The sequence below is a fragment of the Simochromis diagramma genome, unplaced genomic scaffold (genome assembly GCF_900408965.1).
Source record: "Simochromis diagramma unplaced genomic scaffold, fSimDia1.1 OVJJ01000333.1, whole genome shotgun sequence".
In the NCBI taxonomy this organism is placed as follows: Eukaryota; Metazoa; Chordata; class Actinopteri; order Cichliformes; family Cichlidae; genus Simochromis; species Simochromis diagramma.
The window spans coordinates 3,243,774-3,269,445 of NW_024386765.1; the positions used below are offsets into that span (position 1 = coordinate 3,243,774).

The window sequence follows — 25,672 nt, forward strand, 5'->3', positions numbered from 1 at the left end:
GTTAATCCTGTTTATGGTTGGGAAATAAACCATCTAATTTTAGGGCCCAGATTAAGAGTATTATTTTAACTTACTTGTTGGTATTAAACAGTTATTGGTACTTTGATTATACACATTGATTTTCAGGTACTTCATTAGGTGGAAAGGCCAGATACCGACTGTCTCATACTTTTCATCTTGCCCAACTCTAAAACTCCGTAATGCAACATAGGAATATGTGATATTAGCGTCTTGAATAATCACAACTGTCATTAACTGTTCAGCTGTGTTTGCCTGGGTGATCCTTCACTACATTTCTGCTAGTTTGGGCTATTTATCAGCTGCAAAGAGCAACCAGTGGAACAAAAACATCATCGCTGGTATGATCAGGTCTGCAGCCACCGCTTGGTTTGAATGAAATCACCTTCAAAATGCACATCAATAGACAACACAATTGTTTTTACCACTGTTTTTCAAATAAAGCTTAATAATCTTTATTCCGTATGTTCCACGAGGGGTTATTTAGGGACACGCATCCTGTGGTACTGCTCTTGGGAAGTTCAGACATGCTGTCTAAGGATGTATGTAAGCTGTTTGTCTGGTTTTATTGTGTTTTTTGTCTCAAAGCCAGGAGGGAACATGCACATTCACCAGGGGCCACTGCTGTCACAGTAGAAAGGCACAGATTGGGGGGAGGGGGGATTATTATGTTATTGTATAATATGTATTTGCAATATTGTGGCTTACAGATATAACAGTAACTACATGTCTGCTTTTTAACTCTTTCTGCAACTTTGGTTTCTGCGTCTGTGCTTGTTCTCACAAGTTATACTCTCTCATCCAAGCTTTTTATAAAGAAGGAAAACAAATGTTAATGTGTGGATTAAACTATGAGGCACTGATTCCTCCCATCGCCTGTCTGTGAGACCTCACCTGTCGGCTGGTGGCAGATGATCCCGCTAAAGAGGAGTGTGATTGGTGGAATGTGTGTTTGATGCTAACCGGGTCTATTCACAGGGCTCTTATCAGCCTCAGAGTTGTAAGTACATTATTGTATAGGCAACGGCTATTTCACACAAGGCACAGTCTGTACATGAAACCTTGTACACTTGTCTGTTGGAAATTTATGCAAATTAGTACAGATTTTGTCTTTAAGCCATGTGTAACAAAAAGGAAAAACCGTTACAGCTTTCTCTAGAAACTCTCATGTTGACTCTCGTTTCCACAGCAGCAGCCTGCTGTTACTTTTGTTGTTTTTCAGGTTTGGTTTACCCACTAAACCAGTGAAAAAGTCACACGAGCAGGATTTTCCCACAGTTTTTGTCCCACATTTAAATGGAAATCGTAGAGGCCAAATGAAGAATCTGTCCTGCGATCCTGAAATATCTGTCACCCAGATAATAACCAGGCAGATGGTGAAAACATGCCCACCCTCTGGCCAACTTGACTGGCAAAGGTAATGATGAAATGTGTCTGGATGGGGTACAAACTTCACTGGTGAGGCTCTGAAACAAGCCAGAACACATCAAACAGTAGTTTAAACACCACCCTGCTCACATCCTGCAAAGAGTCAGCGAAACAGTTTTTGTTTTTGATCGTAGACTTTAGAAATAATTAACTGAAACTGTGAAAAAACACCTGAAACTCACGAGCCTCACTAATACCTGGTGCACCTAAAGCCCTTCCACCTTTTGAAGTCAAGAAATCAATAATTCTAGTATGGCCGTCATGACTTTTACAGAAAAGTGAACACCCTCCATTTAAGTATTGTGAGCTCATTGTCATGTTCAAGAAACCATTTTAATACGATCTGTGTCATGGCACATTATCCCGCTGGAAGCAGCCATTAGAATATGAGTACACTGTGGTTATATAGGGATGGACTTGGTCACCAACAGTACTCAGGTAGGCGATGGCATTTAAGTGAGTGTGTCATAGTGCGTCATTAAAATATCCCCCAACACTTTTACACCACCAACAGGCTGGAGCTTTAATGCCGTTCACACCACATTCTGATCCAACCAGGAATGTTGCGGCAGAAAACTCATCAGACCAGGCAGCATTTTTCCAATCCTCTCCAATTTCGGTGAGCCCATTTAAACTGTAGCCTCGGTTTTCTTTTTCTAGCTGACAGGTGTGAAACCTGGTGTAGTCCTCTGCTGCCGTAGTTCCTCTGCTTCAAGCTTTGACGTGTTGAGAGGCGATCTTAAACCTTGGTTGTGAGGAATGGTCATTCAAGTTACTGTTGCCTTCTCATAATCTCAAAGCAGCTGCTCATGTCTGACCTCTTGCATCAACAAGGTTTTTTTCTCACAGATAACTGTCACTCACTGGGTATCTTCAGTTTTTTGGACCAGCGGTCCCCAACCCCCAGGCCTCGGACCGGTACCGGTCCGTGAGTCGTTTGGTACCGGGCTGCGAGAGTTGAGGCTCAGGTGTGAAATGTATGGTTTTCAGGGTTTTTATCGGTTTTCAGCGTTATTTTGTTATCGTTTTTATCGTTAACTCTGTTTTCCTGGGTCTTTTCACGTGTGTTATGAATAAATCTTCTTTTCTTAAAACTTCTTTTATTTTGTTGTATTTATCTGCAACACCTTAAAGGCCGGTCCGTAAAAATATTGTCGGGCATAAACCGGTCCGTGGAGCAAAAAAGGTTGGGGACCGCTGTTTTGGACCATTCTCTGTAAACCGTAGAGATGGTTATGCAGAAAAATCCCAGTAGATCAGCACCCGCTGAAATACACCAACAACCATGTAGGTCCTCAGTTTTAACTTCAGCAGGTCATCTTGACTATGCATGCATGCCTAAATCCATTGAGTTGGTGCCATTTGATTTACTGATTAGCTATTTTGATTAGCAACCACTTGAACTTGTACCCAATGAAGTGGCCAATGATTGTAGGTGAAAACGACTGCTCAGCTCAGCAACAGGTTTGGGCCTCGGTGAAGGTGAGAGTTACATTAGGACGCTGTTTCCCTCACTGACAGAACGCACAATAACGATGCACACGTACACGCATTCCAACCAAGTCCGGCTGAGCAGCCTTTGCTTGTCTTCACTAGTTTCTTTGTGTGGACTTTGTTCATTGTGACACCCAGCTGCTTCCCACTGGCACAAACGGATACTAAGGCTGCTCATGTGGTTTCGCTGTGTGTGCGTGTGCGTGTGTGTGTCTGTGTGTAAAGCTATCACAAGCCATCCAGGGCCGTGCTCTGATAGAATAAACACGATACAGCATTTTTGACACGCAGGGGCCCATACTCTGCAACCGCACATGGATGGAGTGTGATAAGCATCAGCGGAAGCAGACAGAGGGGAGGAGATAGTGAAGGGAAAAGATGAAAAGAGAGAGGACAGAGAAAAAAGAAGGAACAGACGGCTGATGTACAAAAAGTGACAGGATGTAGTTTGAAATATTGTTTTCTGACCTGTAAGGTGCACATTAACTGAACGTGCATGATAGCCACACTGCAAATCCTGCAGGACGTGACTGCCAGCGATGTCTGATTCTATGAGAAAACCAAGTGTGAGCTGACTTTGCTTCTTGTGCAAAGCTCACATTCACTCAATAACAAGAAGAACATTTGTCTTAGCAGAAAACTTTTTTATTCAGTCAGGAAGCCACATTCTGTCAATAAATCCTGGGAGCTGTCCAGTATTTCAGATACCATTTCAGGTACAGTGAACCTGAGTTTAGTGTACCTGACATGATCCTTATTTCATAAGAAAACTGCCTGCAAACCCTTGGTTTGAGTAGAAAGTGCCAACATCTTGGCACTTTCTACTCACGGCATGCTAGCTGCACCACTTTGTCTCACACTACGGTTAAATTGATGTTTAAAATGTTGGTTTAAAATAGTGATTTGCAAAAGTTGCACTGTTTGCTTAGCACGGGTGGTCAGTTCATTTTAATATCCAGCACAAAAAATGCAATACCCGTTTTCAGCATTAAATACTGGTGCAATTAGCAGTAACCTGCATATCGCAGATGTTAGTAAATCAGTTTGCGTGCTCCTAGAAATATATTTGCAGCACGTTCCCATCTTTTACATGCAATCTTGTCACTTTCTAGCATGTGGCTACTGTTAACCCAAGGCATCATGCCTGTACCTAACACAGTAGTTTTGGTGCTGAAATGTATCCAAAAAATCCATTTAGGTTACATGCATGAGTTCATGTAGCCAATGAGCTGGAACAATCCGGAACAGCATTTCGGCACCTTCAGTTAATGAGTCATTAAATCTAACAGGCAGATTAAACAAAATAGTGCAGGATATTATCAAGCAGTCCTTTTTCAATAGGTTATATTGCAAAAAATGTAAAAAAGCAGCACAAACTTCAACAGGAATTGGGCGGCACTTATTCACTTTATCTAGTCTGTTTTTCAGGCTGCTTCAGGGATCATGAGGCCTATTCTCTCAGCTTGAGGCTCCACCACATAAATCTAACATCAGTCCTGTCAATGAGTTGTTTTTATAAGTTGGTGCTGTCTTGGTTTAGTATTGATTCAGTATTGAGATGCACATACGTACTCACCAGAATCCAACATGTCCGGTGTGCAGCTGAGGTGCTTTGCTTTGTTTACGTTATGATGGGGCTGACACCGGTCTGCATTTTTGTCAGTAAAGTCAGGACGTGTGTGTCTGTGTGTGTGTCTGTGTGTGTGGTTAGTAACAGCTGCGAGGCTCCGGTAGGCTGTCAGGAGGAATGGCAAGCATCCATTCTGAGCATTCCTCGGGGCCAAACACTTTCACCTCAGGAAACCACACCAACACCACACACAGGCTCGCTGCCGTCTCACGAACACCTTTAAGTACTAAAGCAACCACTTTTCAGGAACAAGATTCCCCTGAGCTGTGACATTTTCTTAGACCAACAGTTTGCTCAACATTTAATGTGTGTAAACAAAAAGAACAGTTCGAGACTTTGCTCTGTGCACCTTCATGTCTCTTCTTTATTGTACGCTCTGTTTTTTTCCTGTCTTTACATCCTGTCTTGTTTTGTTTTATTGGTCTAAATTCTGGGTTACGGCTCTGTTTCCCATGCGACTAGACTTGGCTGGAGCTCAGGCATGTTATAATAACCCTGGTGCGCCAGATGGGGTTATTACTTAAACAAAATTATGCTTTAGATGCCTGAAATGTGGATTTTATGTAGTTTAAAACAGCCCTGCCTGGTGAGCTGCTTTTCATGTAAAATGTAAAATAGGCCACGAAGCACAATGACAGAGACTGAAATCTTGGCAGCTTGTTCCTATTGCCATTTTTTATATTTACAATATGGTATCATACTTATATTGTGCAACATCAGAAGTTGCCATGGAAACTATTCTAATGTCAGCAGAAGACAGATGTTAGCCCTGATCTGTCCTCAGTGGATACGCTCGACATTAGCTTAACAGCCAGTACAATGCAAAATCACTAAGTGCATCAGCATGACAGACTTGTTGGTTGAGGACTTTTGGAACGCCTAAAGTGTCGTGGTCGTATCACAACGGGGCGTGTTGCGTTTGACCTTTCGATCTTTAATTCCTGTACAAAAGCTGGTTCGACTGGGAAAACCCTCTGAGACAAATTAGTGATTTGTGACCACTGTCTTGATTTAATTGGACACAATGATTCATCCACTCAGTTGGAGCACAGTTCACCCAAACAATACAACCCATTCTTAACCACCCCACTCTAATTCTGGCTGACAGGAGGTGTTTGTCTGTTCACCGCTGCTCTCCAAACTCCACTAGACTTCCTGCTTTTTCCTCTGACCCCAGACTAACCTTAAGAATAAAGTGGTCGCTCCTTTCCTGTCAGTGGTCACATTGAGCCAGCAGGGAGGTGGCGCAGAAACACTCGCGCTGTAGCTGAGCACAGATCTGTTTTTCACACTATTTCAACAATGTAAGACGGTGAGGCATGATGCCTTGCCTGCATCTGTCTCCCACAATCTCACTGTTACAGCACTAATACAAGAGGAGGGCATTGCATAATGCAAAAGTTTTTAAAGGAGTAAAAGTTACTCTTATGTTTTCAGTTGTTTGTCAATGTGCTGAGGTGTAATGCTCCTTCTTTTCTAGGATTCTAACATTTTCTCCAGTTGAATTTAAGCATTTCTTTCTTCCGCTTCAAGTGTTTGTGTAAATCTTTGTGCTTTGTGTGTTTCACAAGATTTTTATGTGTTTTCTGAGTTTCTACTACAAATGGCCAACAGTGATCCAGATGTGGCATCAACCATTTTCCCTGTACTGACTGATTAACAAATAAGTTCATGTTTTATTCTCCTCTCCTCCTCTCAACTGACTTTCATTTATTCCTCTTTTCTTCTCCTCATCTCACCATTTCACCTCTTCTGCCACCCTTCATTTGTCTTCCAAACCTCCCAGTGTGTGGTAAATCTCATCAGTGAGCTCCAGGAGCAGATGTGCAGGTTTCAGGAGGAGATCAGCACTCGCATTCAGGAGAAACGGGCCCTGGAGGAGAAGGAGGCCCAGCAGGGGGAGCCAAGAGACGGCCAAGCCCAGGGCTACAGCCCTCAAGTTGGGTTGGTCGGCTTGGACCTGAGCCTGTCTGGCTCTGATGCCCGGCAGCACAATGGAGGAAAGACTGTTCACGTAGGGAGACTTGATGGATGAACTCATCTTACCCTCCTTCCCCATCATTTCTTCTCTTCTCTTCTTCCCTTTTAACCAGTCCACACACCACCCGGTATTTGGAATATTCCACAGAATCAAGCTAACAACCTCTCTTGTAGTGTCTGTATGTGTACTGCAGGATGTTGGGGTCACACTCTGCTCTGGTTCTTGCAGTGATTGAGGCTTTCGATTGGGTTTTCTAAATGCTTCCATACATTTGAGGAGTTATTTACCTAAAAAGTCTTCCAGCAGTATGACGTAGAGTGAACTCCTCAAGTATTTGAAACATTTGGAATGTACTTCAGCACCGATCAGGATGTTGTCTCTATAAATCCTTTCAAGCTTGCCTTTAGGACCAGAATTGTGTTTTGTATTAGATTCGATGTGGTTTCCTTGCATGACAGTGATTCCTCCACTAACAAAGTTTACATCTGTCAGCTTCCTAATACACTGACCTGGTGGATGGGTCATGTTACGGTCCCTATAACCCTGCTGTCCAAAGTTTCCCCCAGATGGTGGCAGTGCGCAGCTGGCAGATGTGCGACCCGGAAGGCTTTCAGTAGTGTTCTGGGTTTCCTGGTTGTTAACTGCACGTTGTGGTGTCTGTTTCAGGAGGATCTTGTTTCCTTTATTAACCACTGTCTGGCCCCGGGGACCTTTATAACTGCACTGAATGTGAACCTGGTGTTTGAATACCCTCCCATTTATATGCTGGCATGCGTGCCCACTCATGTAGATGAACCTTGTGCCGATTGTGACATGTAGATGAAATGTATAACTTTTTTTGAGAATTGCTTGAAACATCAGAAAAGTTTCGTAATTGTGCACATGTATGTAAAGTGGTCCGGCTAACTGAAGAATGCTATGGTTTGGCTTTTCTGCAGGATTTGCAACAAGAAGTTAAGCAGCTGAAGAGCAAAGTGGATGAGTTGGAGGGAGAGAAGAGCCAGTATGAGAGGAAATTAAGAGCCACCAAGGTACTCGCTAAAGCACACAGAGCAGTGTAAAATGCACTTACATGCACATGTGTAACATATACAAAAAGCATATCAAATGTTGAAACTGAGAAATCTTATTATATTTTTGAATATGAAGACTTAAAAATGTGTTTCACTACTGCTGGAAAACATGTAAATTGTGGTTTGGCATTGTCTTCTGTGCGAAAGAAGTTCTTTCAATGTTACTCCAAAATCTGTAAACATCATTTAGTATTAGTGGTGTCTTCACAGATGTCCATTTCACTTGTCGTAGGGCCCCAAAATTGCAGCGTTTCATTGTTTTTTAGCCTTGGTACTTGGTCTAGAGGTGTCTCCAGAATCTCTGGATCTTTAAATGTTATGATGCAATGCCCCGATACTTTGAACTTCTCTAATCTTTTGTTATTTTATGAAGCTTTTACCCTTAAATTGTTGAACTCTTTGCCCACATAGTTTTTCACGGAGCAGTTAGTCCCTTCCGAGTTTTTCTTCTGAAGATGTTTTTTTTAATATCCAACAACATCACTAATTGAGCTCATTAGTCTCTGAGATCTTCCATCTGGTATTTTCTTGGCGTTTCTTAAATTTAAGTTAAATTGCATTATTGATGTGAAATTGTAAGGAGCGCATATATAGTTTTGAGATTTGTTGTGTTTTTCCACTATTTTTAATAAAATGCAGCTCTTGCTTTTTTTTCGAGAGTTATTTTGTGTAGAATACAATAGAATAAATAAAAAATGAATAAAAAAATGGGACTTAATGAGCTCCGAAGTTTTCATTAGGGTGGGTTTCCTTTGGACAAAGCCAGGCGGCTTGTTCCCCTTTTCTTCCAGACTTGCATTAAACGAACCCAAACATTGCTCTAAACTAATCTGACTAACTTCATATCATAGATGTGAGTGTGGTGTATACTTCTCATCAAACTTACCGGAAGAAGACTTTTCAAAATGTGGAAACTGGCCTGTGAAGTCACTGCAGCAAACCTGTGTAAAGGACGGACTTCCTAATCTGATAATTGCACATATGAAAAAGGAAATAGAGCAGATGTAGACAAGAATGGATGCTGGATACTGTAACAGAAGATAAAATTAACAGCTGGTGCTACTGTGATGTTATACGTAAACGTTCGATAATTTGATCAGACTGTCACCAGGTGAATTTCTTTAACCTTCATTCATCAGGATGAAATAATCAGAGCTTCACTCATTTGTGTTTCTCAGCAGCAGAGACGTGCAGCTTCATTTCCTTTGTTATGACAGAGTCTCTCTCTAACATATTGTTGGATATTGTCTGAAGGAGGTCAAACTGCCATTGGTTTCTCTGTGCTTACAGTGCTTCCTTCCTCCTCTCTCCCTCCTTCACTATCCGCCTCCTCTCCTCTTCTCTACTAACCCCTCTCTGCGGCTTGCTCTCTTCACTTTTTTCCGCTCCTCCTTTCTCTTCACATCCCTAAATCTCTCCCCGTCATTACTCTCTTCCTGTCCTCTCTCCCTCTCTAGCTCTCTATCTCTTACTCTCTCCATGTGTGTTACCAGTCGCTCATGACCCAGCTGTCCAGCCTCAAGCTGACTGTCGAGCACACACAGCTGGAGAAGCAGCATTGGGAGGAGCGCTGGCGCAGCGCACAGGTGCCTCCTCTTCCTCCTCTCCTGCCTCCTGCTCTTGCCGCTTGTCATCTCCCCGTGTTGATTTCTTTCCTATGATTAGTGTTATGTTTGGCCTCTTCTTTTCTACTTTTCTCGTCTTGCTCCTCCCCTTCTCGTGTTTTTTTTCCGCATTTCTTTTCTTTCCTTAGTTTCCTTAGTTGCATTTGTTTTTGTTGGTCTTGCGATAGCTGTGAAGCTCTGTCCTGTCCCTTTGAGCAGGAAGGGACCGGACAGAGAAACCTACACAATAAATAAATAAATCAAAACCTACACTGGTTTTGATAAGGACAAGGTTTGTATTTTTTAAAAGCAGAAACCAGTAGATTCCATCCTTTTACTTGTGGCTTTTTCTTTCCCGTCGTTGTGATTTTTAGTGTGCGTTTGCATGGATTTTGTGAATTTATTTGATTCTATCAGTTCTGTGTGTTTGTGCGACCCTACTGTGTTCATATTGTGCACAAAGGATATAACACGGTAATGATGCCTTCCACATATTCTCACTTCAGCAGATTTCCTGGCTGGTGCCTTTCATTTTATTTTATATGCTCTGTAATATTTGGAGCCTTCGAGACAAATGCAGATCTGATGGTAGTAACGAAACCCTGCACATCTCTGAGTTATTCTCTGGCTTCCCCTGCTTCTTACCCTATTGTAGGTTTTTGCTTCTGGGTTTTATTGCAGAGCAGCTGCAGGCATTGTTAAGTTTGCACTTATAGCATGCCACCATACAGTCTGTGCACACACATACTGTCTGACACACACCTGTTGTCTTCAGCTGTTGCCTCCACTGTATTTGTTAGCATAATGTGTGATTACCTTTTTTTTACTATTCTTTTCATCTTAACTCAGATTAGGTTGTCATAACATGTCAAGGCCTCAGAGCAAACACAAGCAAATAGCTTAAATAACAGGGTCCACTTTATGATTTTTTGGAGATAAATATTTTCCTGTTTAATTCTTATTTTGGCACTTTAGTCATTTAATCTGATGTCTGAGAATAGGAAAGTTGTAATGGATAAAGAAAACGTGGATTGCATGTGACTGAAGTACAGCAGTTTTTATTATATTAGAGGGTCAATACTGAAAAACAAGACAGAGGCTTAACGCTTGCATATGTATAAAATATCAGTATTATTGTTTCTTTTAAAAAACGATACTGCAGAAGATGTTTCTTCCTTTGATGCTAACATTCCCTTTTGCTGTTGTATTTGAATTTTCCCTACACGGAAGCATCGGTACCCTAATTTGTCCATTTGTGTTGGCTTCAGTTAAAGTGATGAGAGGTCTGACTGAGCTCTTAGCTCTTAGTCACTAGGCTGTAGACTGTATATAAAAGATGGATGTGATTGATAATCTTGAAATGGTTATTCTTGAAAGTTGTCACTGCTGGCCGGAGAACAAAAGTTCACCTGGACAAATGCACATAAAACAAACGCACATATGTGCGGTGTTCTGTGTTGTGTGGGGCTTTAAATATGTCCTCTGCCCCAAATCTACAAAAACGATGTAGTTTTTACACCATCTGTATATAAAAGATGGACATTATGAAAGTGATGCCACCTATTGTTTCCTGGACCTCAAATTTTGTTTGTTTGACCATTGCCATGTTGTTTTTGGAGCCAAAAAGAACTATATTAGCATGAGAAGGTGGCATGCTATGCTATCAGATAATGCTAGTAAGCTAAAGTTACGTAAACTGTATGAATGCAGTGCACAGAAACACACATATTTGCTTAGTGATAGATCAAATAAATATCAGAATGTCATTCAACAAAACTGAACCAATTATTCAGAGGAAACAATCTGTCAAAACTTTTTTGTACTATGCTATAAATTTGTTAAGAAGTCTTCCCACAGCTAAGTGCAGTTTATGGCACATCGTCCTGGCCTCATTTTCAGCTGTTTGGGCACAATGCAGTAGGGATGGGTATTGATAAGATTTTCACGATTCCGATTCCATTTTCGATTCTGTTTAACGATTCGATTCTTTATCGATTCTCTTATCGATTCTTTTTTAAAAAGGAGAACACTAAGGTCGAATAGCTTAGAACTCTGTCTTATATCTTCTCTTTGAACAAGATAGAAATTTAGGAGTAACATGGCCTTACAAACCCAACAGTGAGATCTTAAGAGATCCAGCCTATGGCTCTTCAATGGGGTCACAGAGTCCCCAGGAAAAAAAAATTGTAAATGTAAAATAATAAAATAAATATTCTTCTGTAGCAATAACAAAGTATAACATAAATTATTCTGTAGCAATTACACAAGAATATCCAGTAATGTCCCTGCCTACAATTAAACACATTCACTTACCGAAAATCGGGGCATCTGCTGTGGCAAATGGGTGCAAGCCTTTGACCACAAACTGAGTCACTGCTCGGTGACATTCGTCTATCCTGGCCTGAAAGGAGACGCTACCGGTAGACTGCAGCGAGAACTGCCAGCATCTGAGCCAGACTCTGTCTGTCTCTCTCATCATGGTCACCTAAATGCACAGTAATGGCAGGTTTTGTAATAAGGCAGATCTCACTAACATAATATGCACTGTTAGTTGATTATTTACCTGCCGCATTAACGGGAGAGGGCGTGCAAACGTTACCGCTGCTGCTGGGTTGAGATTCACGAGTCGAGCGGGATTAAAAACACGACATTCATTTAAGGTCATCGAGTGTTTTGTGAGCAAATGCTTTTGCATATTCGCAGTGTTTCCTCCCTTAAATGAAATATCTACTTTTCAAGTATTGCAAGCTGCCCTGTTGTCATCTGTTCTCGTAAAGTATAACCAAACTTTTGAGCGTTTGCACCGCTTAGGCGCCGTGTTTCCTGCCAGGTAAATGATGCTCCGCAACATGGTGACATCATCCGGGGCGACTGGAATCGATAAGGGAATCGTTTGCAAAAATGGCAAACAATTCCAAGGAATTGAAACAGTGGGAACCGGTTCTCAACAAGAACCGGTTTTTGATACCCATCCCTACAATGCAGTAATATCAGTCATGTTACAGTTAACAGCTGAGGGTGGAGAGCGTAGTACGTGTCAGAAATTGTGTTTTTTTGCCAGAAATACTTCCATTGGATAGATGCTTGAGTGGTGATGCAGTTTCCTTAGATCGTGTGGAGAAAGCTGTGGTAGAGTTTGTTTTAACAAAGTATTGTAAAAAAGTGAAATAGTGGGGTTGATTTAAAGCAGAAAACCAAAATAACTTGTGGCTACATGTGGCTTTCAGTGCTTGTTTTATATTTCCATTGTGTAGTTTTTATTTGAAAGAAGGTGCTCAGTGCCAAATAATAATAATAATAATGATGATAATATAGAATAATCTCAGAATTCACAACTCATTTTATGTGTTACTCTGATGGCTCATCAGTTGGCTGGTTGGTTTTTAGAAATGATTCCTTTTTAAGAAAAATGATTTGCTTAGTTGCTTCACACTTACAGCTCACAGACATCCACTGACCTGGAAGATCGACCCAGTTCACAGACATCTACTCTGACTTCCTCCACAGGCAGAAATCTCAGAGCTGCAGCAGCTCCTGGCCTCCAAAGATGCTGAGATCGTGTGCCTACAGACCCAGCTGCTGGCCAGAGGCGGCAGCGCCAATGACAACGCAGAGAGAGGTACACTCAGCTGACAGTCTGACCAATCAAATCTGTCAGTGCAGATATGTGCGAGAGGCAGCGATGTGCACGTCTGTCAACTCTGATTACTGTAACATCTAATCAACAGTTCCTCTCTTCTCTGTTCTCCACTTGGCTTGTGTTTTTTCCACTCTTTGCTGCCCTCTGCTGTAGAGGAGGTGTATATCAAGCATCTGATTAACAAATGTAAGGCATTTATGTTGCTAATGGGGCTAATTTCTAAGCAACCTCCTGGACAGCTGGATTTTTCTGTTTTGGTCATTTATGACTCAAATGTGAAACTTAAAACCAAACAGGGAAACACTTTAAATGTCGAGGCTAAGTAGTCTCTTCATCAGGAATGTGGATGTTTGGTTTGAGATTGGACCACAGCTAAGCTTCAGTGTGTGTCTGTGATGTGAGCCTGTACATCCTTTCAAATCAAAAAGACTCAGAAGAGTGTCAGGCTATGCAGCGTCCACTGTCCTTTACAAACTTCTTATACAACATCGAATCATCGTTATTTAACAGGAGTTCACCCAAAGTGCCTTCCGGTTTGGGAAGAACACATCGAATATAAAGTACAGTATAAAAGTACCACACAAACACGCTGATAAATGCACACAGTGAGGCATGTAAAAAAATAGATTCAAATCTGAGTAAATAGAACATAACGAGCACATTGAGAGGACTATAATATAAACATGTCATCTAAAGAAAATCTCAGAAGAGAGTGGGACAAGTAGTAGATAAAACTATGCAACTAGTTTATTCATTTCTGCAGGAGGAGTCACCAGAGAGCGTTGCAGTATCCTGACATTTTGTGCTTTGTTTTTCCTCCTGGCATTGTCATATTGCAGTTCATTGCTTTCTTGTTGCCTTATAAATGCTGCTCTAAAGCCACCGATGACATGCATATCATTTCAAAGCTGAGTCGTTTGAATAAACAAAAAAAATCCCATTTAGATAAGTTTCTGCATTTGAAAGGATGTTAAATGAAATCTGGTGCCGGCTCGTGTTTGTGTGGCTGATACTGATGCAAGCCTCATTAGTTCTTCTCTCGGTAATGGTGCTGTTGACAATGCTCAGTTTCCACGTGTGTCCCAGGTGATGCTGCATGGGCAGTTGTGCTGTCAGCATGTATTTGTTTTGCTTGATTAGTCCTATTTGCACGGCTCTCATGTCTGTCACCAGCACCGCTTCGTGCACCCATCAGCTGCCCTGATCTAACTAGCTAGCGTGAGGGTACAATAGGATCCTTTTTAACTTCTTTGTCTTCTTTGTTAGACCAGGAATACCAGAGGTTAAAGGTGGGGATGGAGTCTTTGTTGGCTTCAAATGACGAAAAGGTAATGAAATCATTTTTGCCTCTGCTACAATATATATCATTTACAACAAGATTAAATAAAAAGAGAATGACCATTTCTGCCTTGGTGATAACAGGATCGGCGTATAGAGGAGCTTACCATTCTGCTCAGCCAATACAGAAAGATGAGGGAGGTCATGGCACTCACGCAGGGTGAGCTTCCTTTTTCTGTATTGTGAGTTTCTGCTTGGAAACCTGTCTTTTCTCTCTAACGTCACTATGCCGCCAATTGTTTTGGTTTCTATCTACCAGGAAGCAGTGAAGAGGAGCTGAGCGGCAGTTTAAAGCTCAAAGCCATCACTCACAAAGCACACTCTGACATCCTCAGATCAGAGGTAGGATTCACAAGAAATTTTAAATAAAAGTCAAAGAATTATTGGGTTAATAATCTCACTTCATTCCTCCACAAATGCTTTGAAAAAATGTTTTTTCCTTCATAGCTGTCATCAAGAGGATCGTCACCGCTTATGTTGTCCTCATCCCCATATCAGAGGGATTTGGATTTCAGGTATGAATGTGCAGCGCACGTACTGTACGCGATGAATGAACGCCAGACTCTGAGTTAACTCTGTGCGGTGTCTGTTGCAGTTTCCAGAACTCTGTGGAGACATCGCTGGTGTCCGCTGCTGACCCAAGTTTGTTTAATGGGTCTTGGTAAGCCCTGCTACAGTACAAGCACATTCAAAGTGTACGTCTGCTTAACCAGATGTCAGTGATACAATATTTTTTCTGCAGGCATCGACGCCGGTTGATGTCCAGCAGTCTTGAAGAGTTGCAGAGTGGATCTTTACAAAAGGTCTGTTAGTGTTTGCCTCCACGATTCGCTTGTTTAATATAAACATACTAATCTCTATCTAATCCAGCCTATCACATCTGCTTACTAAAAAGTACTTTAAATCAGTTCTTTCTAGCTAATCTTTAACGTTCTGTTAATCTGACTGTGTGATTGCTAACCTTCTAATTCTGGGTTTGTGTGTGTGTGTTCTCTGGTCTCTCCCGTCTCTCTGTTGGCTGTAGGCTGTAGAGATCCAGCCACTTGAAAGTGAATCAGATGTAGGGGCCGAGGTACTGATCTGCAACATGATGTCACACATTTAGCTACACAAATCCCATGTATTCATTATACATCTTTAGATTGCAGGATTAGTATATATTTTTTGTAAAGAAGATGAAATAAATCAAAATATAAACAAGACTTGGGCTGTGGCCAAATAGTCCAAAAAAAATGACTCCTAATCGGTTTTTCCATGACCTGTATGGAAAACACCATGAAGTCAGGGGAAGATGTAATTTCATAAGGAAAAGAGAATCCGACTGCTCATTAAAATGTTGGCGTGGCACAAAAAGAGCTTCAAACACATATTGGATACTTTGCCTTGTCTGTTTTTACCTTGTTGTTTTATGCAGGCTGTATAAAAACGAACAACACGGTGAATCGTACTGCAGGTAACCCTTTAATGTAGTCGCCACCACCTGCTCATATCACATTGGCTATCTTACTTGGCGAAACTACAGGTTCATACGTTCTGTGGTCTCTCGTCTCTACTACATCACTAATCTTCTCCTGTGTAGACTCCCCGCAGGAAATCTCACCCTGCTGTCCACTCGTATTTTCTCTTCCGACTAAAGAGATGATCCTTTGTAGTCGTTGCCTTGATTAAAGCAAGAATTTTAACAGAGTGGTTCATAGTCCAGCTTTGGGCTAAAACATATCCACATATTTGCATGTTATGTAATAAGAAAGAAGGATTTATTTACGTGATAATCTGCACCAAACGTCAGTTACTTTGATCGTTTATTGTTGTGAATGGTCTGACGTGCGATGCTTTGAATTGTCAAGATGATCACCTTTCCTTTCAGAAAGGGTGGATTAGGGTTTCCTCTGTTAAATGAGGCAATAAATGAACCACTGAAGCACCTTTTCTTCAGTATTAAGAGAATTCAGACAGCTCTTATTACAGCGGCCACATGGATATATTAGGGCCACTTTCCTTCTCTCCTTCCTTAACTAATCTTCATGACCAACTTCCCCCCCCCCCCCCCCCCAATGATAAGAAACTGTATCTAAAGATACTATATATGGCTATAAAATGTGATTGTGACTGTTTTTGTCCAGGTAATGGGCAACTTTCCTCTAAGAGTTCCTAAATTTTCTGTTATTTTGTATTTATTATAAGTAAACAAATAGTCTAAAACGTCTAGAATGATGCGCTCCTTCTTCTATCCTATTCAGTGATTTCTAACAGGTTCGCATTATTTTGTTTGTGCCAGCAAGTCATCCATCCTCATTATACGTGTTTCACAAATAACAGGAAACACTTTAATACTATGTTTTAACCTAAAAAAAAGTAACTTTAATAAATAAAGGTTAAGTAGAGATTGGACCCCAGCTCTCTAGCAGGAGGGTGAAATGATCTTTTAATAAGCAGTAAAGAACGTTCTACTGGGGAACCAATCAGGTGCAGGGGAAGGAGGCAGCAGCAGGACAGGCAAGTGGAGGAGCCAATCAAGGGCAAGGGGACATACTAATTAGTATCAAGCCATATGAATTAAGACTTGAACATACTAACTATCATACATTGAAAGTACACAGAGTGTTGGTCATACAGAAAGAGGCAGAGTACTGAGAGATGTAACAGAAAAGCAAAAAGTAATGGAGTAGTTTCTGTGTGAGTAGTTATATGGCTGCATAAAAAGATCCACACAAGGCAAAGCATCTCTTAAATAGACCCGATGCACTTACATCAACAAGTAATGACTGATGACCTAGTGATATGTTCGAGGGATATAATAGACAAAAACAAGCTCACAGCGTTGTCGTCTTTTCTGTGAGGCCACTTATAAACTGCTAGGATGTGTAGTAATGTTGTGCTTTATAGCAAACAGTGATGTAACTGTCCTGGTGCCCTCTGACCTCTTGTTCTCAGCATGACAAGTTCACAGTGCATTATAGTCAATATATAATCGTATAATCATACTGCGTCTACACAAACAAACACACACACAAACGCGCACACACACACACACAAAAGGGCCAAGACCCACCTGAAGTGGCTGTCGCTAGTACTTGACATCACAGCTGCCTCCCAGCTGTTTCTTTCTGCTGGCCTTTCTCCAGTTATTCTCTCAGACCCCGATGACTTTAATGTGCGGTTATATTCCAGCATCATCAGACATTCACTGTCTAAAGGACAGACGGTTATGCAACAGAGGAAAAACACAAATCACCTCACGGCCCCCGCTGTGATCTTATGAAAGCCATCGGAGCACGGGTAAAGCCACTAACTTTCAGTGTAGTTAAAGAAGAATGTAAAAAAAGAGAATCGGAGCCACATAGCAACACTACAGAGATTAAGGTGTCCACTTTGTTAGAGTCAGAGGTGTCTGAAAATCATTTTAGATTCAAAGCTGCAGTGAATTTATTGAATTGTATACATTTTAAGATTATATCTGGAATGTGATGCCAGACTTGGCTGAAAGAGTAACACACTGTTTGCTTTTTATATTGTACAGAATCCCCACATGGAGCTGAACAAGTACCAAACTCTGCCGGGGAAACTGAGTAAAAAGAACGAGCCGCGGGCCGAGCTGAACGGCGACGGAGACGGAGAGTATTTATCTCCCGTCCAGCTCTCGCCTGTCCACAGCCACAGCCAGGACTACAGTCTGAGTGAGTGTTGTATCTGTTAAGCACCATGTTTTAATCTGTGAAATCTCAAATGCAGGTCTCTCGCTCTTTGTAATTTAAACATAAAAAATCTGCGTGACCTTGCACTCAAGGGAAAAATGTTTGTATATTTTGGGAAATACATTTATTCAGCTGAGCTAATCAAGCAGCCTTCTGGCTGTAGCTTCATATTGACCGTACACATCTTATTTAGCTTTGCAAGAAAGCCAGCATGCATATTTCCCCTCTTGTGTAACTTTTCCTTGGAATATAAAGCAAGTGATTTTAGTGAACAGATCATTTGGCACTGCAAAGCAAAACAAAACAAAAATATTTTTTGTCTTTGTCAACTAACTCTTCGCCCACTGCTTCCTTTCTGTGCCTTTTCTTTCTCCTCCTCCTCATGCCTGCTCTGCTGTCGGATTGCTCTTTTCTCCTGTTTGTGCTCTGACTGCAGTTCGCTGCAGGAGTGCCAGTGCTCCGGTTTTAGGTACTGTATGCCCTCACAGAAACGCAAATGTCAACACTGAAAATACACTTTCAGAAGAACTGAAACGCAGTGTTTCTGTGACTGTGAAGTCACTGAGAGAAAGCCTCTTTGAGCAAACAAAAGCATCACCTATCTTGTGAGCAAAACAAGATTTTCTGAGAGGTGAGCGGAGTCAGGGTGAGCAGCCGTTTTCGCTGAGGATGAAGCAGCTTTAAAGCCCAGGATTATTAGGACTCCCTCACGACTCAGAGAGCTGTCGAAGATAATGCCCGCCTCTCTCGCATCAGCATTTGCTGAATTAAACATACGCTTTAAAGCTAATAGGCATAAAAGCACACGGCCACCCGTATATCTGCGTACACAGAGCCAGAGCTTAAGAAGGCAGGAGGGTAATCAGAGGACTGCGAGAGGGCGAGGAGTGCAAGCTTAAGTATGTATGAAGTTCAACTAGCTAAAACACCCGAAAGTAAACAAAGAAGGATGCAATCCGACATCCGCTCCCACTCGCTCTCATGGCCTCACTGGGGTTGCACTCGCTCACAGTCCACAGCTGATGCTCCCTGTTGAAGGAGCAAGTGTTCAAACAGGAGTGAAATCAAAAGGTAGCTGCTTCAAATAGTTGAAGTGGCAGGTTTCACAATCTATTCAGGGACTTTTAAGAAACTCTGTATATTTTGCACTTATCTTAGAAAATCGTTTTCTCGTTCTAGAGTATTTGGGCAGATATTCTTGATCCTACCGCTGAGTGGCAGATAGGATGGATAGATGTAGCATGGACTAGCATGCATATTCAGAGGTCAGCGCATATTAACTGAGACAGATATTCAGAGTAATGGGCTTGAAGCAGTAATTTAGAGTACTTCTAAAGACTTAACCGTCAACAGCTCTGCTTTACAATCAAACATGTATTCAGCATTTATTTCGGAGATAAAGACGCTTTGACTAATAATGCCTTCTGCTTTTTTTCTGCTTGCATCCTTCTCACTTAACTAACCTCTTCTGCATCAGGATCTCCTGGAAAACATGACCTCTATGATGCTGGTGGGTATATCATTTCACCCCTAAGTGTAGGAGTCTTACAAACCTATTGAGAAGAATTTGCCAGCTTGTCTCTGTTTCTGGGGCTAAATAGGTTATCTGCATCATTTTATGTAGCACTGTCAAATATTGGACAGTTTAACAGCCACATTTGAATTATGACACAGTAAGCACTCCAACATAGGAGAAAGACACACAAACTGTAGTTTTGAGTCTTTTTCTAACGATTATGTCTTTGTTCCACTTAGTAGCTGTTTTCCTTTGGTGTCTTTTTTCCAGCTGCTCTGTGCATCTTCCTGTTTCTTTGTGTTGTTGGTTGTACCAAGTCACTTGGTATATTTTTTTATGTTTTTTGCAGACGTTTCAGATTTGTTTCTAGCCTTGTTTAAAGCCTTTCTTGCAGCAATTTAGCATCTCTGCGGTCACTGTGGGATGCAAATCTTTGGAGCTTTGTTTCTTTTGTCATTTTGTTTTGTCTTTTGCATATCTTTATGGTTATTTGTCTTCTCTAAGGTAGTCCTGTCTCTCTCTCAGACACAAATTCGTGTCTCTTTTGTAGTGAAATTCTGTTTTTGTGTATAGAGCCTTCTTTTTGCAATTGTTCTCTTGTGTCTTTGTGGTCACTTGGTTACTTTTGTGTTGTCTTTGGATGTGTAGTGTTTGTGCTGTGTTTTGGGATTTCTTTAGAGTAATCCTAAATCTCTTTTTGAGTTGTCCTTTGACTATTTGTAGTAGGTTTTAGTATTGAATATTTGCTTAAACACAAAGCCTATGACCTAGAAGTAGCCAGGAAAGTAATTCCAGAACAGTGACTATAGGTATGAGTAGGAGCTTTAATATTGTGATCAGAAATAGAGGACCTTACTGGGAATTTCAAACTGTTGGTCTGGTGAACATAAAAGGTGTAGTGCTGTACAAAAAGTGGTTTATTATTGCATGTATGAAAAATCTCAATGTGAGACGGTCAATTTTGCAAACAGAACAATCTCCCGTACGTGTGATTTAATTTGTAGCAGCAGATGTTCATGTTGTTCTGGTCCATAGCAGGAAACACAGATACTCTGGATCCCAGAGCTCCCCTCAGGTTCCTGCAGTGATTCCCCTCCTCACTGTTTTTTTTCCTGTGGCAGAGCATTCAGAGAAGCTGGAGGAGTGCTTTCCATCAGACCAGTCCCCGCTGTCCTCTGGAGTGGACTCTGGACAGCAGTCTCCTGTCTCACCAGAGAACAGGAAGGGTCACAGAGGAATTAGGAAACTCTGGGGGAAGTATGTTTTAAGGATATACAGAGCACACACTTAACAGCATGTTTGGTGTCCTAAACTTTTTATATTTATACTCATGTTCTCATTTCTGTCTGCAAGGATCCGTCGCAGTCAGTCGGGTAGTCCTGTCCAAGTTCATGACCCAGAGCTAGGAGACTTCAAGAGGGGAGGATTCAGAGCTACAGCTGGACCTCGATTGGCCCGTCCAGGGAAAACACAGTATATTAATTAATAAAATATCTATATTAATAAAGTGAATAGGAGTGATTAGGTGCACGGTTCACTTTTTGGTTTTTTGTTCCTATGCAGAGATCTGAAGACGCCATTTTCTAAGTGGAACACAGAGCAGGTGTGTGACTGGATTGAAGACATTGGACTAGGTCAGTACAGCATCCTCGCTCGCCAGTGGGTCACCAGCGGTCAGACTCTGCTATCAGCCACGCCACAAGACCTAGAGAAGGTATACACACTCAAACGCACACATCACTGCTTTATAGAGTGTGGTTCCTAAAGTGATGCTTCTAAGACAACCGGCACACACAATCACACTGTGTTGGTTTTCCATACAGCGTGTCACATATTTTCCATTTCTACCTGTCTGATCATTGTTGCCGTCTGTCTGTTTGTTTGGTCTTTAGTAACGCCTGCCTCTGCCTTTCAACCAGCTCTTTAGTTTCGCCTTCAACACTGTCACATCATACACCTCATCTCCACCTCCAACCTTTCTCTGCGTCTCATCCAGATCATTTTGATCAGTTCTGTTTCTTTCTTCAGGTTAATCTATATTGATACTGTGATCCATGGAAACTGTCAAACCTTGGATCGCCGTATCAGAAAGCTGGAGTTTCTGTTTTTCTTTTTAAATACCTCATCTTATATATCCTTCTGCTAGGAGTACACAACTGTTTGTTTATTTATCTACTGTGTTTACCTTGGTTTTTGACCATTTTGTTATTTTTCTTTAAGTTGTTCTTCATTAAATTCTTCATCTTTTTAATAGAAAGTGGGTCTTTGAATATACTTTTCAGGTTTGTCCTTTATGGTATGCAGCTTGCAGTATTTCTTTAAATTTAGGTGCAACCAGAACTTGAATGGCTTTTATTACTAAAAGGTTAGTTTAATCATTTAAATTCAATGAAATTACCATCAGATAGTCAGATTGAAAGATAGGGTGAGAAGTTCAGCCATCCGGGAGGGGCTCAGAGTAGAGCTGCTGCTCCTCCACATCCAAAGGAGCCAGTTGAGGTGGTTCAGGCATCTGACAAGTATGCCTCCTGGGCACCTTCTGGGTGTACTGGGAATGCCTTGTTGTTCCCCCAGGCAAGCTAGAGGAGGTGGCTGGGGAGAGGAAGGTCTGGGCTTCTCTGCTTAGGCTCCTGCCCCCGCGATCCAGCCACGGATAAGCAGAAGATGGATGGATGGATGGTCAGATTGTCAGTCATTTTATCAATGATTGAATTAATATTTTGCAGGTTTACTAATTTATGGGTGCTCCACATTATCTGCCAATTTAACCACTTTTGCAGTAGAAGAAGCTACTTCAAGCTGTTGCTTTATTCACAAAGGGTTGCTGCAGCACGGGCAGCACGGTGGCACGTCATTGGCACTGTTGCCTCACAGCAAGAAGGTCCTGAGTTCAATTCCACCATCTTTCTGTGTGGAGTTTGCATGTTCTCCCCGTGCGTGGTTTCCTCCCACAGTCCAAAACACAGGAGTAAATGTGAGAGCAAATGGTGTCCCTGTGTGCTAGCCCTGAGACAGACTGGCAACCAGGGTATATCTCGCCCTATGACAGCTGGGATAGGCTCCAGCACCCCCCGCCACCCTGAAAAGGATGAGCGAATGGATGGTTGCTGCTGTTGCAGCAGCTCTGCAAGTTATATTTGGCAGATTTGTTTTATGTTGGATGCTTTTCCTGACGCGAACCTAAAGGGATTTGCGTCTCCTCCCATGATCTGACCAGGGATTTTTCACTTGTTCGATGAATGTATACTAAAATATTTTTAAACAATAATTTCACAGATAGGAGACTTTGGAGAATTTGGAAAACTCTTTCATGTTTTGCCTGTTATTGGAGTTATTTCAGCATCATTCCACATTCGACTATGGGGGTCGATTACATAAAAAAAAGGTCCGCCGTTCATTACAGCACTTCACTATGCAGACGATGCACTGATGCTACAGTAATGCTACAACCTTTGCTGATCGTACACGCTAAAAATGGATGTCATTAGACTTTACGAAGAGATAGCAGAGGTTCTGTTGTTCAGACCTTCTCCCCACTCTTAATGGCATGGGAGTTGTAGCATTTTGACATACTACTTGGCGACTACTGCAATAGTTGAGTGTAAGCAAGTCTTTGATTTCACATCTGCAGCTGCTCCAGAACATCGCTGCCTAGCCACATAAAATCATGAAGGACCTTTACGACAGGACCCTTGCTGTCGCTTTTAAACTGTGGTTTACCTGTTCACATCAGAACCTAATCAACACTGGAAATGTTTTAAAATCCATTCAAAACACTGGCTTTTAAACTAAGCCTCAACATTTGCTTTTATTTATTTGTAAGATTTTATTAATTTTGATATTCTAAAGAGTTCTTTTTTGGTAGTACAGCACTTTGACCAATGTTGCTTTTAAATCTGGTTGACTTGACTAAACTGTAACAGGAGGAAAAAGCCAATCGTTTCTCTTTGTCCACAGGAGATGGCCATGAAGAATCCACTCCACAGGAAGAAGCTTCAGTTGTCCATCAAAGTGATCAGTAGCAAACAGCCTGAAAAATCTGCAGAGCTCGATTACCTCTGGGTTACCCGTATGTAAAGGATTCTTTCTCTCACGTACGCACAGACACACATATGGGAAAATCTCCGAGAAAACAGTTATGTTCTTTGTTCCAGGTTGGCTTGATGATATTGGCCTTCCTCAGTACAAAGACCAATTTAATGAAGGAAGAGTGGATGGGCAGATGCTGCAGTATCTCACTGTGGTGAGTTTGTAACTAATCAATTCATGTGAAGTTAAATCAGCGTTACCATATGGGGGGAATGAGCTTTCAGTTGCCCAAAAATAAAAGGGATGTATGACATGTTTCCCTTCTTGTATCTGTCTCTGCTCTCCATGTTAGAACGACTTATTATTCCTTAAAGTGACCAGCCAGCTGCACCACCTCAGCATCAAGTGTGCCATTCATGTTCTCCATGTCAACAAATTCAATCCCAACTGCCTCAAACGCAGGCCCGGCAATGAGGTATTGTTAACTCATTTATACGGCAAAGTACAAAGATGGCAAAAGAGCCATTAGTGAGTGAACTCTTAAATTAAAACTTCAAATCAGATCCGCTGTCTCCTCTTTGTAAGTTCTTTTTGTACATTGTATTTGTACCTCACGCATTTTTCATAAAGACTCCATCCATGAAAGTCAAAAACTTGATCACCCGTTCAAGGTCATCGCTTGTGGAAGTCCTTGTTCTGACTACCTGTATGTGTGTGCGGCATCACATGGTGTCACATCAGAGTTAGCTAAGTTCATAGATTCCTGCTCACAGATGCACATGTTGGTGGTCAGAATGGGACATCCACTTGTGCCACATTTGCACATGCAGACTGAGTACAGTTTATATAACTATGTTGGTTTGTATTTTTTTAATCAGTTCATGCAAACAAAATTTGCCAGAAAACATCACTTTGTAAGGCTGGGAAACTGTTAAAAAGTCAAACTAGAACAAAAAATACATTCATTTGTGTGTGTTACAGAGCCAGTTCACTCCCAGTGAGGTTGTCCAGTGGTCTAACCACCGAGTCATGGAGTGGTTGAGATCTGTGGACCTTGCAGAGTATGCCCCAAACCTGAGGGGCAGCGGCGTGCATGGAGGGCTGATAGTGAGTACATAAAAGCAGCCGGCATCTGGAGCAAAATGGAAAACAAGAATTTAAAAAGCATCTGACATCATTTCTCCTCAAATAGATGCTGGAGCCTCGGTTTAACTCTGATAGCCTGGCCATGCTGCTGAACATCCCTCCTCAGAAAACTCTGCTGAGGCGCCACTTAACCACCAACTTCAACAACCTAGTAGGAGCACAGGCTCAGCAGGAGAAGAGGGAGTACACTGAGGCGACAGGATACTCCCCACTCAGCATCACCGCTAAAGTCAAGGTAAGAAAATATAAGAAAAGACTCAATTATAAAGCTGAGAGTAGCACAGGCAGTAGGTAAAATAAGGCATCATAAGAGACCAGTTAACACCTTCCCTCTCCCTGCAAGTGTGAGAAAAGCGCCTTAATCCACGGTGAGACCTCAGTGTGTCAGCTCGGTTTAATCTCCGAGCTCTTCCAAAAGTTTAAGCCAGTGAGAACTGCTCTGCTGCTCCTCACATCTTTAAGACTCAGCCGTCAGCCACAGCGTCAGCTCAAAGTGCCTCTTGAAGAAAATAATTAAGTAATAATAGAAGAATAATTCATCATAAGAGAATTCACGCTTGCATTTGATCCACTTATGATCTTGGGCACTTAGACATCTAATGCAGGAAATATGTATGCGGATGTTTTTGTGGAGGTATATAATACTGTGGATGGGAAAAAAATCCCAAAACGAAATTGTTATTGTTAAGGTAGATTTTCCCCTCAAGATGAGCCAGCTATGAAGTAAAATCCAGCAGTGCTTTGTGACGATATCACAGATGTTAGAGGACACATTTGATGAATGTTGTGTGTCGCTGCCCGGTGTCCCTCATTCACATCTACTAAACACAAAAAAGAGCAGATATTAGGGAAATCCATACAGATGTGATTACAGGAAATGGAACAAAACTGAGCACAGCATTGTTTTGATCTCAGTGTCAGCCTGCATTTCAGAAATAGCGTTTTAGCTGCAAGCTCCTTTGCAGCCCACTGCAATGCCAGCTTCCCTTTCACGCTGCTCTGGTCTTTTCACTTGGCAGTAATACCAGTGCAGTGTGTCAGTTGAATTACAAGTATTCAAGATATTCAGTGCATCTCAAG

General features: G+C 41.7%; 1 protein-coding gene and 1 long non-coding RNA gene across 8 annotated transcripts in view; one reads left to right on the forward strand and one right to left on the reverse strand.

Moving 5' to 3' along the window:
• The window catches only part of ppfibp2b (PPFIA binding protein 2b), a 93,761-nt gene that overhangs the window by 61,765 nt on the left and 6,324 nt on the right, over nt 1-25,672 (forward strand). For 5 of the 7 annotated variants that reach the window (XM_040036043.1, XM_040036059.1, XM_040036070.1 and 2 more), the window contains 19 exons: nt 6,357-6,584; nt 7,490-7,582; nt 12,736-12,847; nt 14,135-14,196; nt 14,291-14,366; nt 14,466-14,548; nt 14,654-14,721; nt 14,802-14,867; nt 14,949-15,009; nt 15,231-15,278; nt 17,727-17,883; nt 20,539-20,674; nt 20,771-20,890; nt 20,981-21,131; nt 23,375-23,486; nt 23,572-23,660; nt 23,799-23,921; nt 24,428-24,553; nt 24,639-24,827. In XM_040036043.1, coding sequence (XP_039891977.1) covers nt 6,357-6,584; nt 7,490-7,582; nt 12,736-12,847; nt 14,135-14,196; nt 14,291-14,366; nt 14,466-14,548; nt 14,654-14,721; nt 14,802-14,867; nt 14,949-15,009; nt 15,231-15,278; nt 17,727-17,883; nt 20,539-20,674; nt 20,771-20,890; nt 20,981-21,131; nt 23,375-23,486; nt 23,572-23,660; nt 23,799-23,921; nt 24,428-24,553; nt 24,639-24,827 — 2,100 coding nt within the window. The remainder of the gene's footprint in view (nt 1-6,356; nt 6,585-7,489; nt 7,583-12,735; nt 12,848-14,134; nt 14,197-14,290; nt 14,367-14,465; nt 14,549-14,653; nt 14,722-14,801; nt 14,868-14,948; nt 15,010-15,230; nt 15,279-17,726; nt 17,884-20,538; nt 20,675-20,770; nt 20,891-20,980; nt 21,132-23,374; nt 23,487-23,571; nt 23,661-23,798; nt 23,922-24,427; nt 24,554-24,638; nt 24,828-25,672) is intronic. The other 2 variants (XM_040036063.1, XM_040036052.1) reach the window with 2 other exon arrangements.
• LOC120736140 lies at nt 537-19,489 on the reverse strand. Its single transcript, XR_005696425.1, has 3 exons — nt 19,365-19,489; nt 18,247-18,248; nt 537-548 (listed from the first exon to the last, which is right to left on the reverse strand). It is a non-coding gene; the product is annotated as an uncharacterized LOC120736140 (long non-coding RNA).